Raw genomic sequence first — 16,640 nt, 5'->3', positions numbered from 1 at the left:
CCTAATTTTTGTACCACCACAAGTGCAAAACCTAAGCAACTAATTGGGCTGAAAAATTTAAAAAAAAATCTGGACCCAAGGACATTTAAAAAGAAAAGACCGTGACCTAAAGAAAAATCAAAAAAACAAAAAAAATTTTCCTTGGATAAAAAGGACTAGTTGCTAGACTTGTGGACTTGGACAATACCTATGCTTTTGGAGCTGGATATTTGACATTTTTGGACACATTTTGGGACTTATACCTTGGCTGGACCGAAAACATTAACAAGACTTAAGCAAGTGAAACTTAAACACAAACCCATTCTAGTGCCATTCTAGGTTTATTCCTTTGTGTGCTTGCTTTATTTGATTGAGTCTTAATTTTTGCTTGTCTTTTTGGCCTCTTTGTTTTGTCTCAACTTAATCAATCTGAGTTTAGCCTTTCATAATTAGCCTTTTCAGTTTTCTTTCTTTGGAATTCTTGCTCTTGGTTGCTTTCATTTACTTGTAGGTGACGCACTTATCTAGCAAAGTAGCAATCCTTTGGTGGATTGAGTAGAAGAGTGAACCAAAACCCAACCTAGCCTTAGGAAGGGTTTTCACTAAACCAAAAGGGAGAGTAAACACTTTGGGAGAGGTGCTAACACGTTTGCTACTTGTGAAGGGAAGGCAAATTTGAAGGAGTTTGAAGACTTGTTTTTCTTGTTTACATTGTTTTACTTACTTTCGGCCCTTTGTTTTAGGCCATTCATTTCTTCCCTTTGGTTTGTAATTTTGGCCATTCTAAACCTCTTCAACTTGGGTTTTAGAGCGTGTAGAGAAGGTGATTTGAAAACCTTCACTAGGACCTCGACTAGTGTATGTTCTAAATTACTTTCCATTGCATGCTTTATAGCTTTACTAGTATAATTGTCTAGGTCTTTTTTTTACTTTTGCTTCCAAAACGTTTAGAAGGCTTAATTCTTTTGCCTACTAGGGGTGCGTGCACACACACACTTGGTAGTGTCAAAATTGTTTTTGTAAGAAAGGTAAAAAGGGCTTAGTGATTTTTACTTGAAAAGGGCTTGGTTATTAAGTGATTCTTTGTAGTCCACCTCCCCTTGAAGGTTCAATTTGTATACTTAGGCCTTTTTCTACTTATCTTGCACCTTTAAAACTTTTTGTGAAAACATTTTTGTGTCACTCAATCTTTGTGAAAACCTTTTTTTCAAACCTTTTCAAAAACCTTTGTGAAAACCTTTTTGATCAAAGATGAGTGAACAATCTAGTGTACAAGGTCATAACTCTCATAGCACTAGGTCTAGTGTTAGAGATGAACTTAGGCAACTTAAAGAGTACCTAAGGAGAAAAGAAGAGGAAAATATAAAAAGAGAGGAAGAAATTAGGAGAAAAGAAAAAGAGCAAGAAAGAAATAATGAAGAAATAAAGAGATTATTAGAAAGATTAGTTGTGGGAGGAGAGGCTAGTGGCTCCAAGCCAAGAGTCACTTCTCCTCAACCTTCTAGAGGTAGGGGGCATAATCATTCTAGCATTCATGAGGAGGAAGGGCATCATACCCAACCTCCAAGTGACATTTTATTTAGTAGTCATCACAATGATGATTACTATCAAAGACCCCCTAGGCATCATAGACATAGGGAGTCTTCCAATAAGGAACCCAACATCACTCTTCCCCCATTTCATGGCAAGGATAATGTTGAAAATTATCTTGATTGGGAAATGAAAGTTGAACAACTTTTCTCTTGCCATGGAATAAGTGAAGATAGGAAGGTTTCTTTAGCAACCCTTAGCTTCCAAGGGCATGCTATGTATTGGTGGACCTCCTTAGAAAAAGAAAGGAGAATAAATCATGAGCCCCCAATCCAATATTGGAATGAGCTCCGTAGTGCCTTAAGAAGGAGGCATATTCCTCCATACTATGACCGAGAGCTTATGGACAAGCTACAAAGATTGAAACAAGGGTCCTCTAGCGTGGAAGAATATAGGCAATCTATGGAGTTGCTAATGATGAGGGCTGGGATTAGGGAGGAAGAGAGGACCACAATCTCTAGATTTCAAAGTGGTCTTAATCTTGAGATAAGAGACAAAGTTGAACTTTTACCTTATAGGGATTTGAATGAACTAGTTCAACTTTGTTCAAGGGTGGAGCACCAACTTCAAAGAAAACCTTTTCGAAAAGACTCCACTCCCTCTTATTCCAAGAATTTCAAGAAGGAGGGCCACTCTTCCCTACCTTATCCCAAGGAATAAAAAGAAAAAGAAAAAGAAAAACCATCTTTTAAAGCTTCTTCCAAAGACACTAAAACAAGCGACATCAAGTGTTTTAAGTGTCTTGGCCGTGGGCACATTGCTTCACAATGTCCCACCAAGAAAACAATGTTTTTAAAGGGCCAAGATCACTATAGTAGCCTTGATGAAGCTACTTCCTCATTTTCAAGTGATGAAGAAGAAGTTTTAGCATCCGAGGAAGAAATCTTACCTTGTGAAGGAGACCTATTGTTGGTTAGAAGGCTCCTTAACAATCAATCTAGTGAAATTGACCAATCACAAAGAGAGAACTTGTTTCAAACAAAATGCAATGTCTTGGAAAGTACTTGTTCTCTCATTGTCGATAGTGGGTCTACTTCTAATTGTTGTAGTACTAGATTGGTTGATAAGCTCGCCTTAACTACAAAACCTCATCCTAAACCTTACAAAATGCAATGGATCAATGAGGAAAAAGGTGTTGTAGTTAACCAACAAGCAAGCATACCAATCTCTATTGGCAAATATAAAGAAGAAATTTTGTGTGACATAGTGCCATTAGAGGTTAGTCATGTCTTGCTTGGGAGGCCATGGCAATTTGACAAGCACATAATCCATGATGGCCTCACCAATAAAATAAGTTTCCAACACTTGGGAAAGAAATTTGTGTGGTGTCCTCTATCACCTTATCAAGTGAATGAGGACCAACTCAAATTAAAAGCTAAGAAAGATGAAGAGGAAAAAAGCAAAAATAAAAACAAAAAGAAAAGAAAAGAAAAAAAAGAATTTTTTTCCTTTGAAGAAAAAGGGCTAGGTTCAAGTGAACCTTAACCCTTGTGCCATCCTCTTTTCTTTGGTGCCAAGGAAAGATGGCCATAGAGGATGTGCACCATTTTAGAAAGCCATCATTGTATAAAAGGCACCCAATCCCTAAGTTAGATAATTTGGTGAATGAATTGCATGGGGCCAATAATTTTAATGGTGAAGCCTCTTTGGCTCTCTCCTTTCCCCTAGTGCTTTCATTCAACAAATTGTGTGCTTAAGGATTGCATAGTTAATTTTTAAATATTTTACTCCCCTAATTGTGGTTTCACTTCTTTTGAAGGATCAATGGAATGCAAGAGCTTGAAGATTTGTGGTCAAATCCTTCTCAAGAAGGAGGTATGATGGAGGACCATCCATGGTACTTCATGTGAAACCCATCACATGGTCCAATGCTATGACTAATTTTGAGTAGTGTAGGATTTATTTGGTTTATTCCAATTTTACCCTTGTATTTTGGGGTATTTTAGTCCTAGGGTTTATTTCTTTGTATTTCCCATTTTGCCCTTGTATTTTGGGGTAATTTAGATGCTTAGGATTTTAATTGGGCTAGGGTGCATCCATTAAGGAGGTGACGCACACTTAGTGGTGTTGTTTGGTCATTTTTTTGGTGTTAGGTAGGCTTAGGCCCAATTGGAGGGCCAAGGATGCATGGACTTATCATGCACCTTGTTGTAGCCAACCTAAACCCTTAAAGATGCCAAACTTGGCCACCAAGTAGCATCTAGGGTTAATTTGCATCTCATTTAGTGTGCATTTGGCTTGGTGAATTTCGGCCAATGCAACACCAAATGAAACCCTAGATGCTAGCACTCCTATTTATACCCTAGCCTATCACCTTGTACATACTTTGGATCATATTGAATTTGAGTGTGCATTTTTGCCTCAACTTCTCTTCCATAGTCTCTAGGGACTCCACGGCCCTTCCTTTCTCCTCCTCCCTAACCACCATGAGTGAGTTGAGCTTGGCCTTCCTTGGTTGGCCTTCACCCTCCTTAGTGAAGTGAGCTAGCCAAAAGGAGCAACACCCCCATCAAACACCTTCCTCCCCTTGAGCGTGACCACCACCACCCTAAACACCCACTCTTCCCTAGTTTTTAGGTTGTCTTTGGCTAACCTCCTCCCATCTCCACCCTAAGAGAGCAAAACCCTACATAGGTTTCATCCTACACTTGGATGAAACAACCTTGAGCAAACCATCCTCTTTGTGCTTCCGCCAACATCACCACCATTCTTCCACCATTTTGGGAGTCTCCTTGTTGAACCAAGATCAAGGGCGTGCATGGAACTAAGCCACCTTCCATCACATAATGAATGATTGATAAACAGTCTGACATGTGAAACGCTCAAGTTATTTCAAAGCCACCAATGAAATGCTATTAGCACTAAATCCTACTTGCTTCCACGATCATCCCACCACAAGATTCTTTTGATTTAGAAAAATGAAATCAATTTTCACTTAGGCATTTTGTCAAGCATATAGCAAGCAAAAACATGTAATGGTCATGCATGTGCAAGGTGGATTATTAAACATCCCAAAATTCAAACTTTTCAATCCAAGAAGAGAATCAATTCCACATTATGTTTTCATGATGAACAAAGAACCCAGAAATGATGATGGTTCATGAAAGAAGAAGAGTTCATGAATATTCTTCATGCAATGACTTAAGAGAAAAGAAAATTGAAAAATTTACCTTGCAATGCCAATAAAAATTGATTCTTTTGTGTTTGTTGTGCACAGTAGATGAAGAAAAATGAAGGTTTGATGGGGATTATAAGGAAAAGGCATGAAACGTAGGGAGGTGGAGCGATTTGGGATGAGAGAAAAGGAGAGACCAAGATGTGGAGAGAGGGGCTCATTTTTAAAACTGACCCAAAACTATCTAAAGCTTCTCATTTAAATTAGAAAAGTGGCTCCAGAGAATTGGCGCCTAGGCGCTGGAACTAGCGCTTGAGCGTTAGAAATTTCATATGCAATTGAGCTAAGACAGCAACATGGCGCCATGGCTGTGAGAGTTAGAGCTTGAGCGTTGGAGTTGGCGCTAAGGCCATGGGATTGGCGCTAGAGCGCTGGGAATTTGAACATATATAAAAAGAACTTGGCAGAGACTTAGCGCCAAGGCTGTGAGATTCGACACTTGAGCACTGGGGATTCAACATGCAATTGTGCCAAGACCGAAACTTGGCGCTATGCCCATGAGTGTGGCGCTGTAGCTGTGGACTTTTTAAACTTGGAATTTAGCTCCAGAGGGTGAGCACTTTAGCTGCAAGATTGGCGCTGGGGCGTTGAGAACTAGTATACAAAAAAAAACTTGACAGCAAATTGGTGCTAAGGCCGTGAGTGGGGCGCTGCAGCTGTGGAATTTTTTCCACATGAGAGTCCCTGGCAGCAAGTTGGCGCTAAGGCCATGGACTTGGCGCTTCAGCGCTAGCAATCTTATTACAACAATTCGCATTCAAAATCCTATGCAAAGCCACTAGTGACACTCTAAATGAACAGTAAGGTGCCTAGTCAATGTAATTTACTTCCTAAGGTATGAAATCAAGGGAACCCTTTGAAAACTAGCCACGTCAAATTCCCTATTGAGTTCTTGACAGTTACCTTTCTAACATCCATGTCAAACTGCATAATAAAGCACAACAATAACAGTAGCTTGCTTATTGAAAAGTAGACACCAAACATTTCAGCCAAAGTCACCACTCATAGTAAACTTCAACAGCAACACCTCTTGAAGTCAAATATGAAATTCAAAATTCGCACAAAAACTCCACTACCAAAACAAAGCATCAAAATAATCACAAACCCAAAACTCAGAATGCTACACAACCACTCTAAAACATCAAATTAACTTTATATATCCTAACACACAAAACATAAAACAAGCTGTCAACATGAGTGGTAGTTTTAACACATGATATATCATTCAAAACACAAAACAACATGCATTATGAAACTAAACATAGCTATGAGCAAAAACTATTAACGAAACAATATTCAACACAAAATTGAGAATTTAAACTAGGAATAAAACAAGAACATGCTAATTTAATGTCTTTAGCTTGACAATCCCTGTTTGATCATGGCTCCTTCCAATGAGTGATGGTAGTGAGTCTTTCAACTTCACCACCCAGATAATGCTTGAGCCTTTGACCATTGACTAACCAAGTCCTTCCAGAGGTAGGATCTTTCAGCTCAATGTCTCCATGTGATTTTACAGATTTAATTACAAATGGGCCTGACCACTTAGTTTTGAGTTTGCCCGGAAATAACTTCAATCTAGAGTTGAATAGTAACACTGATTGGCCGGGTTTGAAGCTCCTTTTTAAAATCTTCTTATCATGATATGCTTTGATTCTCTACTTGCAGTGCTTAGAAGACTCATAAGCATTAAACCTAATTTTTTCAAGTTCAAGAAGCTGTAACTTCCTGTGTTTTCCAGCTACATTATCATCCAATTCCAGCTTCACTACTTGCTATTTTTCCTCCTTCTTCAATTCTTCTTTTGACTAAACATTGGCAAAAGAGTTTTCTCTTTTATTTAGTGCATCAATAACATCTTGAACCTCTTCATCTATGACCTTATCCAATTCTTCATTAGAAAGAAGCAAAGCCTTCTCTAGTGGCGATGAGCTCTTGAAATCATTTTGAGTTTCCAAGTACACATCATCTAATACATCAATTCTAAAGCAATCTTTGTGGCCTTTTGGAAACTTCGTTGTTTCAAATACATTGAAACTCACTTCCTCATCTCGGACCCTCACCTTCAGCTTTCCTTCATCCATGTCAATGATAACTCGAGCTGTCTTCATAAAGGGTCTGCCCAATATCAAAGGAGCTTCTACATCCTCTTCGATATCCATGACTACGAAATCAACTGGAAACATGAACTTATCAACCTTCACTATCATATCTTCCACTATGCCATGTGGAATCTTGATGGATCTGTCTGCCAACTGTAAGGTCATTCTTGTGGGTCGTACCTCTACTTCTCCTATCTTCTTCAGCATTGATAAAGGCATCAAGTTAATACTAGCTCCAAGGTCCAAGAGTGCCTTACCCACTGATAGATTTCCAATAGACACGGGGAGAGTAAAACTACCCGGATCTCTGGATTTTTGAGGCAAAGATTTTTGTATGATGGCACTACACCCAGCCTCAAGCTCCACAGTTTCTTCTTCAAGAATTCTTTTCTTCTTAGTCAAGAGATCCTTCATGAACCGAGCATAAGTAGGCATTTGTTCCATGGCTTCAGTGAAGGGAATATTTATCTGGAGCTTCTTGATGATGTCCAGAAACCTTGCAAATTGTCTTTTCTTCTCTTTCTCAGATGGGGCATGAGGGTAAGATAAGTCTTTAATAGGAACAGTGGAAATGACTTCCTTGCCTTTTTTTTTTTATTTTTCTCCTTCTTTACTCCAATCTTCTCTTTTATTTTCCCACTATCTACACCCTTATTTTTATTGCTTTCTCCCTCATTCTTCTCAATCTCCTCCTCAACCGCCTTCAGTTTAATATTTTCTTCCTTATTATCAGCACCCTCATTGTCACCACTCACCCCAATATCACTACCAACTACCTTCCCACTTCTTGTTGTTATGGCTTGGCAATACTCCTTGGGGTTGGTCTTGGTGTTGGCTGAAAATGGGCCTTTAGACATGTCAGCTAATTATTTAGCTAGCTGACCCACCTGCACCTCCAAATTCTTGATGGAAGCTTCAGTGTTTTTCTGGTTGTTCATAGGTACCTGCATGAACTTGTTCAGAGTCTCCTCCAATTTACTAGTTCTTTCATGCATAGAGGGATACACAGGTTGTTGTTGCTGTGATTGTTGTGGTGGCCTATTGGATGGTCCAGCTTCATTCCTCCATCCATATCCTTGGTTGTTGTTTCTCCAACCTTAATTCCCCTACATATAATTGTTAGTATTATAATTATGGGAATTAAAATTACCTTTTTTTTGTTGGTTGCCCACATAGTTGACTTATTCTTCATTTGGAGTTTCAGAACAGTGACCATTGGGATGATCTCCCCCGCAAAAATCACACTTTAAAGAAGAATGTGATTGAGTTGAAGAAGAAGCAATAGCATGAAGTTGTTGTGGAATTTTGGCCATCTGCTTAGTCAATGCTTCAATCTGTTGAGACAGCAGCTTGTTCTGTGCAAGGATTGCATCATTAGTACTAAGATCAAGAACCCCTCTTTTATGAGATTGGTGTCTCCCATGCTCTGCTTGGTGATCAGAAGATGCCAAAGATTCTATAATTTGAGTAGCTTCTTCTGGACTCACAGTCATCATGGTGCCACCAGCTGCTGCATCCAGTAACATCTTCACCTCATGCTTGATTCCATTGACAAAGAAATTAAGTTGAGTTATATCTTCAAACCCGTGGTTAGGACATCTTCTAAGCAATGACTTAAATCTTTCCCAGGCTTCACAAAATGGTTCATCTGCACCTTGCCTGAAGGTAGTAATTTCTGACTTGGCCTTAATATATTTGGATGATGGATAGAATCTATTCACAAACTTGTTTTCCACATCACCCCAGCTTGTCAAACTTTGATTTGGGTGAGATTGTAACCAAACTTTAGCTTTTCCTGTTAAAGAGAATGGAAACAACCTCAAATATACAACTTCCTCATCACCTTCAGGGATTCCCATTGTTCCACATAACTCGTAGAAATTTGAAAGGTGTGAGTATGGGTCCTCATGATCAAGGCCAGCAAATTGTTGTGAGCTAACCAAAGTAAGGAAAGCAGGCTTCATCTCCATGGCTCTAGAAGTATTTGGAGCTGCAATGCTAGAGAAATGACTAGGACCATGTTGTTGTGCATAATCACCTAGGGTCCTTCTAGGAGGCCTAGCTGGTCCATGTCCACCATTATGAGTGCTTGTTCCTTCTTCAGCCATTTCTGTTTCGAGGTGTGGTTGATTTGATGAAGTAGAAGAACTCAGAAGATCTTGCTGTTGTTTTTGGATTCTTTCTAACTGTCTAAGCCTTCTTGTTCTACTATTGTTCTTCCTTGCCGTTCTTTCAATTTCAGGATCAAAATGCAATTCTTCGGCTGGAGTTTTCCCTCGCATACACTTTTAAGAAGTCTGCACAGCAAGGTGAGTCCACAAAACACAAGACAAATATCTCTATATATTATAAATATTCACAAAATGAATTATTTACACAATTACAAAATCACAAGATTAAGAATTACTAAATAGCACCAAATCCCCGGCAACGGCGCCAGAAACTTGATGAGGTTTTTGCAACACACCACTTGGCAAGTGGACCAAGTTTCGATGTAGTAATTAAGTATCGTCCTCAGGGATTTGAGAGTTTAGTAATTCTTACTCCAATGATTAATAAAGAGATGTCGATATGATTGGAAGTAAGTTAATGTGAACCAAAATTAACACGGTAAGGTAAAAGTTATAAGAACAATTATATAAAACAAGGATTGGACCCTGGGGCACTTGCTAACTCTTAAATTTCCTTAAAATAAATATGATTTCATCTTGATAACTTCCACGTTCATTTAGTAATTCAACAAGATCCCTCAAAATTGAATCCTAAAGTAATTAATCTAAAACATGATTCCTCTATGTTTTATGATTAACACTTTGCATTAAGAACAATGACTTGAACAAGGTGACTAAACAAATCAAGTTTATTCCTAGAGCAGGAGATGTTTAGGTGCAAGATTCAGTTCGGGTTTTCAAAAACGTTTTCCAACCGGATTCAAAAACCAAATATCATATAACGGGTGATCAAACCGGTATAAGCATTAAAAGTAGAATCAAGCACAAGTAATGAGAATGAAATGCATATATAGATTTAAGAAATAGAAGAGTTAGTAGTTACACCAAGACCAATCCTCAAAAGATTTAGCCACACATAGCCATTACAAGATCTAAGAAGTAAAAGAAGAGATTACAAAGTAGAAGATGAGAACAAGGGGTTGGGCTTCGTTCCCAAATGACCCAGCTGCCCAAGTCTTCGTTCTTGCTCCGTTTCTCCCTTCACGTGCTTCTCAATCTGTTTTTCTCCCTGTTTTTTTGTCATGCCTCTATTTCTCTCTCTTTTCCCCTTTTATATGAGCTTCAAAACAGGGCCAAAAAGTGACTTTTACTCCCACGGCTGCAGCTGTAGATCCACGGCTATGGCTGTGGAGAGTCCTTCAGGGTGAAGAAACCTCCAAGGCTGCAGCTGTGGTTTCACAGCTATAGCTGTGACAATTCCTTCAATCTTAAGAAACCTCCAACGCTCAAGCGGTGAAGCCACAACTATGGCTGTGGGTCTCTGGAGTTTTTGTTGGGTCCTGGGTGTTTCCATGGCTTTAGCTGTGATTCCACAGCTTTAGCTTCATCTCTCTGGAGCTTCAAAGTGCATTTCAGATTTCCACAACTATAGCTGCAGATCCACAGCTATAGCTCCAACTTTCTGGACCTCTATATCCTTCCCAGACTTCCACAGCTCGAGCTCCAGATCCACAGCTTCTGCCTTGCCAAAAATCCTGCAAAAAATGAGGAAATTCCCTAAGATTGCTACTACTCCTCTACTCTTATAGTATAACTTAATTCTTTAAATAAAGGGGTGAAATAACATATATATTATCTACAATTATCCAAAGAGAGTACCAAAAGTTGAGTGCGAAACAAGCCTAAAAGACACTCAACAAAATATCTCTTACTTAAAGAATACAAGTCATTATTATCACTTATGTTAATCAATTTTGGTTGAATATACCATAATATTACTCTATATATCTTTAATTTCTTAAAAACAAAAATATAAATAAAATAGACGATGCAATAAAAAGGATGAAAAAAATAATTTCAAAATAGTATTATAAAAATATATTATAAGAGTAAAATAACTTTTATTTATTAGAGAAAAACTTGTGGAGCTGCTCCATGAAAAAACAAAGTGTAAAAATCTGTCTCCACAAATCGCCGCCCTAAGCATGTGGGAGCAGAGAAGATTTTTGCTTCCCTCGATTACAAATCAACATCATTTACTTTATTTCCATTACTTTTCAAAGTCTACAAACACCTTCACTTTCGTAAAGTGCTTCTACCATAGGACGATATTAATGAATCTTTCATCTTGTCATAGATCATAGGTAATGTGTAATTTTATTGCTCAATTTTGACTTTTGGACTAAATCCATCCATTAACATCCTTATGTGCTCAATTAGTATAAGTGTTTACTTATTTTGAAATTTTAATTGGAATTTAAGTTATGTAAGTCAACTCTCATTTTACTTAGTTGTGTGTGTACGTTTATGAAGTTAAATAGTCATAAAGATCATCCACGCATGGAACTAAAAAGAAAAGTCTAAAGTTGAGGAAATGTTGATACAAGGATGCCAAAGACCAAATAAGGTATACTTAAGTAAACAAATTAATTTCCACGAATGTAAACAATTTAATTAAAAGCTTATTAAATAAGCCTTAGGTAAACGCTTATGAATAAGTTGACTTATATTACATCATCAATAAAGAAGATAGGTTCATCGGTGCAAAAATATATTCCCTCCATTTCTACATATTAAAAAATAAATAATGAGAGTGTTATTTTAATTTTAATTATAAGAAATATGAATCTATTTTTAAATATATTAATTAGTAATAATCTTTTATATCTTTAATTTATTATGAGTTTATTAATAATTTTTCTATTCATTTTTTTTTTCATAAAAGTGAATGTATTTTATTGAGTAACTAACACTATAAATTATATTCATTGGTTGAAATAAAAAAATATTCCGTAACTTTTAAATAATGTCATTAAATATAAATACAATCTATACTATTTAATTCTATGGATATTTTTGAATAAATTTCAAATTATGACATTATTTATTATAACTAACTAATTAATTTAACTATTTTCATTGGACTTAATAGAATAGGTATTTGTTTTTCATATTTTTCATATATAAGAATGAAGGTAGTATTTTATAACATTTTTACTTTAGTTACGTAATAACTAATGTAGAAAAGTAATGTGATAATATTTTTGTAATTTAAAGTAATCAATGTAAAAAAAAAATTATAGCAATTCCAAAATAATTGGTGCAAAAAAGTTCTTTCTACATTGGTTTTAATTAGAATGATGTAAAAAAAAAAAAAAAAGATTTTACATCAGTTCAAATTAGAATTGATGTAATGTGTCTTTTAAAATTTTCATCATGCTTCATTTTTGCATCCATGCTCTTGAAACCTTCACCTATGCTTCCTCATGAAAGCCTTTTTTCACCATTGTTGTCGTGATTTCAATATCAACAATGTCTTATTGTGACTTGAAATTAATGTCCCTTCTTGGTGAATTTAACATTGTCATTGACAATATTATCGATGCAAACCTTCATTAAGGATTTTACCATAGAGTAACACGATAGTGGATTCTCTCTTGAATCCACTCAAAGTCCCTTTGCTTAAGGGTTTTGGAGCAATGATAGAATATGACGATGACATAAACATGAAGGAGAGACTGGTGTAATATTGTACATTCTTACTAGTTGTTATTGATTTATTAACTATTGTGTTGTGGTGGTTTAGGTAGTCTTAAGGGTTTCTCTAGCTAGAGATCCAGTTTGATCATGAGGAAAAGGTATACAAGGTTTCTTTTGAGAATTGAACTTCATAAGTTCATTTCCTAGAGAACCTTAGAGAGATAGTAATGAGAAGAGCTTTGGATTTCTAAAATCTTTTTCCTCTTTCTTAGCCTCCCAAGAGTTGTAAAAGCTCTTAATTGAGTGGCTAGCTGGTGATTCAAGGCCATTGGAGCTCAGAATCAGTCTTGTATTGGTCGTCGTGTGGAGTTCTCAAAGCTCATTCATCTTCTTCCTTTTTTCTCTTGGATTTGGAGACTTAAGGGTAAGGGAAGCTAGACTTGTTTTTTTGGGGAATTGGTGGAAGAAAAATGTTGTTTGATTCGTTGAAATGGTGATTGGATGGTTGAATCTTGAAGGGAAATGAGTGTGCGTTGAGTTGGGTGTTATTAATGCATGTGGATGTGAATTGGTGATTTTGGTTAAGTCATTGTTGCATGTTGTTTTTACGGATAGAAATGAGTTGTGTTTCTTCTACTACTGCATGTGGGATTGTTTGAGTTTCAGGTGTGGAGAGCCAAATTCGTGAATTTGCTAAGTGCTTAATTCACATCACGTAAGACACGCCTTCATGACATCAAGAATGACTCATGTTATAGATTCTTTGCCTTACTTACATCAGGCACAAGATCAGTGGCATTAAGCATGGTTTGAATGACGTCAGGCGTAAGGAGAGTGAAACGTCTCTGCCTTGGTCATGATAAGCCTAAGGTTGAGTGGTTCCTAGCATAGTCAGGCCAAAGCACTCTCTACTTAAACAACGTCGAGCGCTAGTGTGGTGACGGGTGTGAGTCAAGTAAATACTTTTTGCCTAAAATGAGGTCGAACATAGGTTTTGGCCACGCCAGATGTGGGAAGTTTGGCATGGAGTGTGGGCAAGTTAGAGACCCTTTGCCTCATTTCACGCTAAGTGCAAGAAGAGTGATGCTAGACATAAACTATCTTATAAAGATGTGTTGTTTGTGTTGCTAAAAGTTGAATATGTATAAGTTTGTGAAATCTATGACATGTTATATGATGATTAAGTTTTGTTTTACATCATATGTTGATACATGAGGTTGAGTCTTTATACCTTGGTGTACCTTAATGTATAAAGTTGATTAAATGGTTGAAAGTTGAGTTGAGTTGTATGTTGTTCAATTAGGTAGCTATATGTTGAAAATGCATTGGCATTAAAGTTGTACTATGTTGATCGACTTAAGGCTAGAGGAGAATTTATTTTTAAATTTGCATATCTCATTGTGAGGATATTGTGTTATGGTGCGCCGAGAGTCTTGTTTGTTGAAAACCCTTCTTGGAAAGTTGACCTTATAAGTGGATAGTTGAATCTCCTCTAAGACCTTTGTTAATACAACATATGGGTCAAGTCAAGGTATACCAACTATAAGCAACCATTGTTGATCTGTATATGGGCAAGGTCGAGACATACAAATATATAGCCACCAAATTAGAGTAAAGTACAAGGTCGAGGGCCAAAATCCCTACTTTAAGTACTGGAAGGACATAATATTTGGAGGGTAGTTAATGGGCTAATCCCATAGGTAGTTTAATTATACTAACTAATGTCGTTATAGGCACCCAAGTTGTTTTACCCTGACAAGAATACTAGACTTCCTAATTTAAGTGGTGAAATTCGAGAAACCTTATTATGTTATGGATTTTTATCAAAATTGGTTGTTGATCTAGTTGGATTGAAAAGATTGGGTTATTGATTCGATAAGGTCAAGTCACTTAAACTGTTCACCTATATTGTACAATATCCCTTAGTTGAAATGATTGATGACACATATAGTTGACATATTGTACATATGATGTGTTGATTGAGTTGTGTTATTTATATGTTATGTTGAATTGTGATGAGTTGTATAGAGATGTTGTTGTTGTGTTGTTCAAGTTGAAGAACATTGTTGTATTGTGTTGAAAAGCTGTAAGTTGATACTATGTTGAATTAAGTCAAGTTATTTATGTTGATTTCTTTGAATTCTTACTTACCCTTGCGTATTTTCATGTGGTGGACTGTGATGATCATATTTGGTATGGAAATAAAGCAAGGATAAGTTATCTGATAGAGCCCTTTGGAAACTAGGTTGGTTGGCAGTGCTGATTTTTGGGCTACCTCAAAGTAGGTAGCCTAGTGGTTGTTAGTTATTATTTGACTGGTAACTAAGATTTCTTTTCATATTGTAGCCAGGTTTAATGTATATGTATATGTATATATATACATATACACACTTATTATATGATTCAGTAGTTGATAAACTTTTATTGTATATATAGTATGATATGTATATCTAGACTTCGTAAGTATGTGAATCCAAGGTAATTTAGTTGTGTATTTTTTCTTTACTAGTAGTGAACCATTAAGGGTAAGAATTTGACAGGTTGTTATAACTAGAGTAGGAAGAATTTGGGGAAGGAAACTCTAGCAGTGACATAAAGGAATGAAACAAAGTCGTTGTGGTTAGGCCAAATCAAAGTTTAATAAAAAACAATGTCTTGTTGTAGTAGCTTGAGCATTGCAGGGCGAGATCCACAGCAGTCTTGAAATCAATATATAACGTTCATTTTAATTGTTGTTAAATATCTTATCTACACTAGTGGTTAAATTATTTTCGCAGGCATTATATGTTATTTTCGTAAGTTGTCCTTTAAAATTGTTTCACTAGGAGTGTTAGTAACTTTAAAAACATTTTCTAATATTTTTGATTGTTGGTTAAAAAATATAAATTATAAATGAAGCTCATTAAATAAGAATTAAGATTTATAAATTTTTGTAATTTTTAATAATTTAATTAATAATAAGAATATATTAAAAATATATTATCTTGATATGTATTAAAAATATATCAAATATTAGTAAATGATTAAAATAATCTAACTCAATTAATCAAATAGAGTGTGTAACTATTGTAAACTTTCTTAATATTTGTGTTCATTTTCCTCCCCCCCCCCCAACATATATATATAAGGAAGGATTTGTTTACTCTAGTAATAAGTCTACTTGGACTTACTCCGTTTAATAATTCATATTCTACATAAAAATTTAACACTCCAACCATTAAATTTAAAGTTCTTAATGCATAAATTAAGTCTACAATTTATTAAAAAACTTGAAAATCATTTGATACTTCTTTTCATTAATTTATTTTGACAAATAATCATAAAATTATTTTATACGTTGATTTGTTTAAAAATTTATAAATTTAATCTATGCATTAAGAACTTTAAATTGAATGGTTGAATTGTTAAAATGTAATGTAAAACATGAATATTATTAAACGGAATAACTCTAAGTAGACTTACTCCTAAAATAAATAGATCTATATATATATATATATATATACAAATAGCATGTCAAAAAAATTATATATTAATATGACAGTAACTTATTAAGTCTAAAAAATAAGTTATTAAGAGACATTATATTCTACAACAATTCTTTTAAAAATCTAAAATCCTCCTTTCATTTTTCTATTTTTATTAAGATTTTTTTTTTCTTTTCTATTATGCAAAGGTTAAGTAAGGAGAGACGAGAACGATTCTCTTCCTTTTGTTTATGATTTTATCAAGGCATTTTTTTTATAAAAAAAATCTCAAATCATCTATTCTTTGTTTCTAATTTTATCAAGATTTTTTTTAAATCTTAAATTCTCCCTTTTTTTTGTTTCTATTCTTATTGAGATTTCTTCTTCTTCTTCTTCTTTAAAAAACATCTCAAATCCTTCCTTCTTTATTTTTTTTAAAAAAATCTTGAATCCGCATATTGGATATTGTGCATTGAGATGGAGACATATTCATTTGCAAATGTTCGTGATGGAAACACATTAGGTTTATAGGTGTACAAGATGGAGATGTGTTCGATTTGTATGGACACATTCCGTTAAAGTGTCTGAGGTGTTCACAGTGTGTCCACATTAAAAAGTGTCGGACGCAGAGATACGAGAGTCTCATGCTATGTCCATGAACCATAGATTGGAGTGTCAT

General features: G+C 35.6%; 1 protein-coding gene across 1 annotated transcript; it reads right to left on the bottom strand.

The window, feature by feature from the left end:
• Positions 1-6,552: 6,552 nt before the first annotated feature.
• Positions 6,553-7,703, bottom strand: LOC145954638 (uncharacterized). The gene is made up of 2 exons (XM_083069325.1): positions 7,461-7,703; positions 6,553-7,368 (listed from the first exon to the last, which is right to left on the bottom strand). Exons 1-2 carry the CDS (start codon positions 7,701-7,703, stop codon positions 6,553-6,555), a joined length of 1,059 nt encoding a protein of 352 aa, XP_082925451.1.
• Between the last annotated feature and the right edge of the window lie 8,937 nt (positions 7,704-16,640).

This window comes from Cajanus cajan, chromosome 2 (assembly GCF_000230855.2).
Source record: "Cajanus cajan strain Asha chromosome 2, NIPB_CcT2T_4, whole genome shotgun sequence".
Taxonomy (NCBI): Eukaryota; Viridiplantae; Streptophyta; class Magnoliopsida; order Fabales; family Fabaceae; genus Cajanus; species Cajanus cajan.
This window is presented reverse-complemented; position numbering and strand designations above follow the sequence as displayed.

Bases quoted from the DNA above. Each gene is read 5' to 3' on its own strand.
- LOC145954638 (XM_083069325.1), bottom strand. From the start codon at position 7,703: ATGTCTAAAGGCCCATTTTCAGCCAACACCAAGACCAACCCCAAGGAG. The intron at 7,369-7,460 runs GTAAAGAAGGAG...GCCCCATCTGAG, and splicing joins AAATAAAAGAGAAGATTGGA to AAAGAGAAGAAAAGACAATT.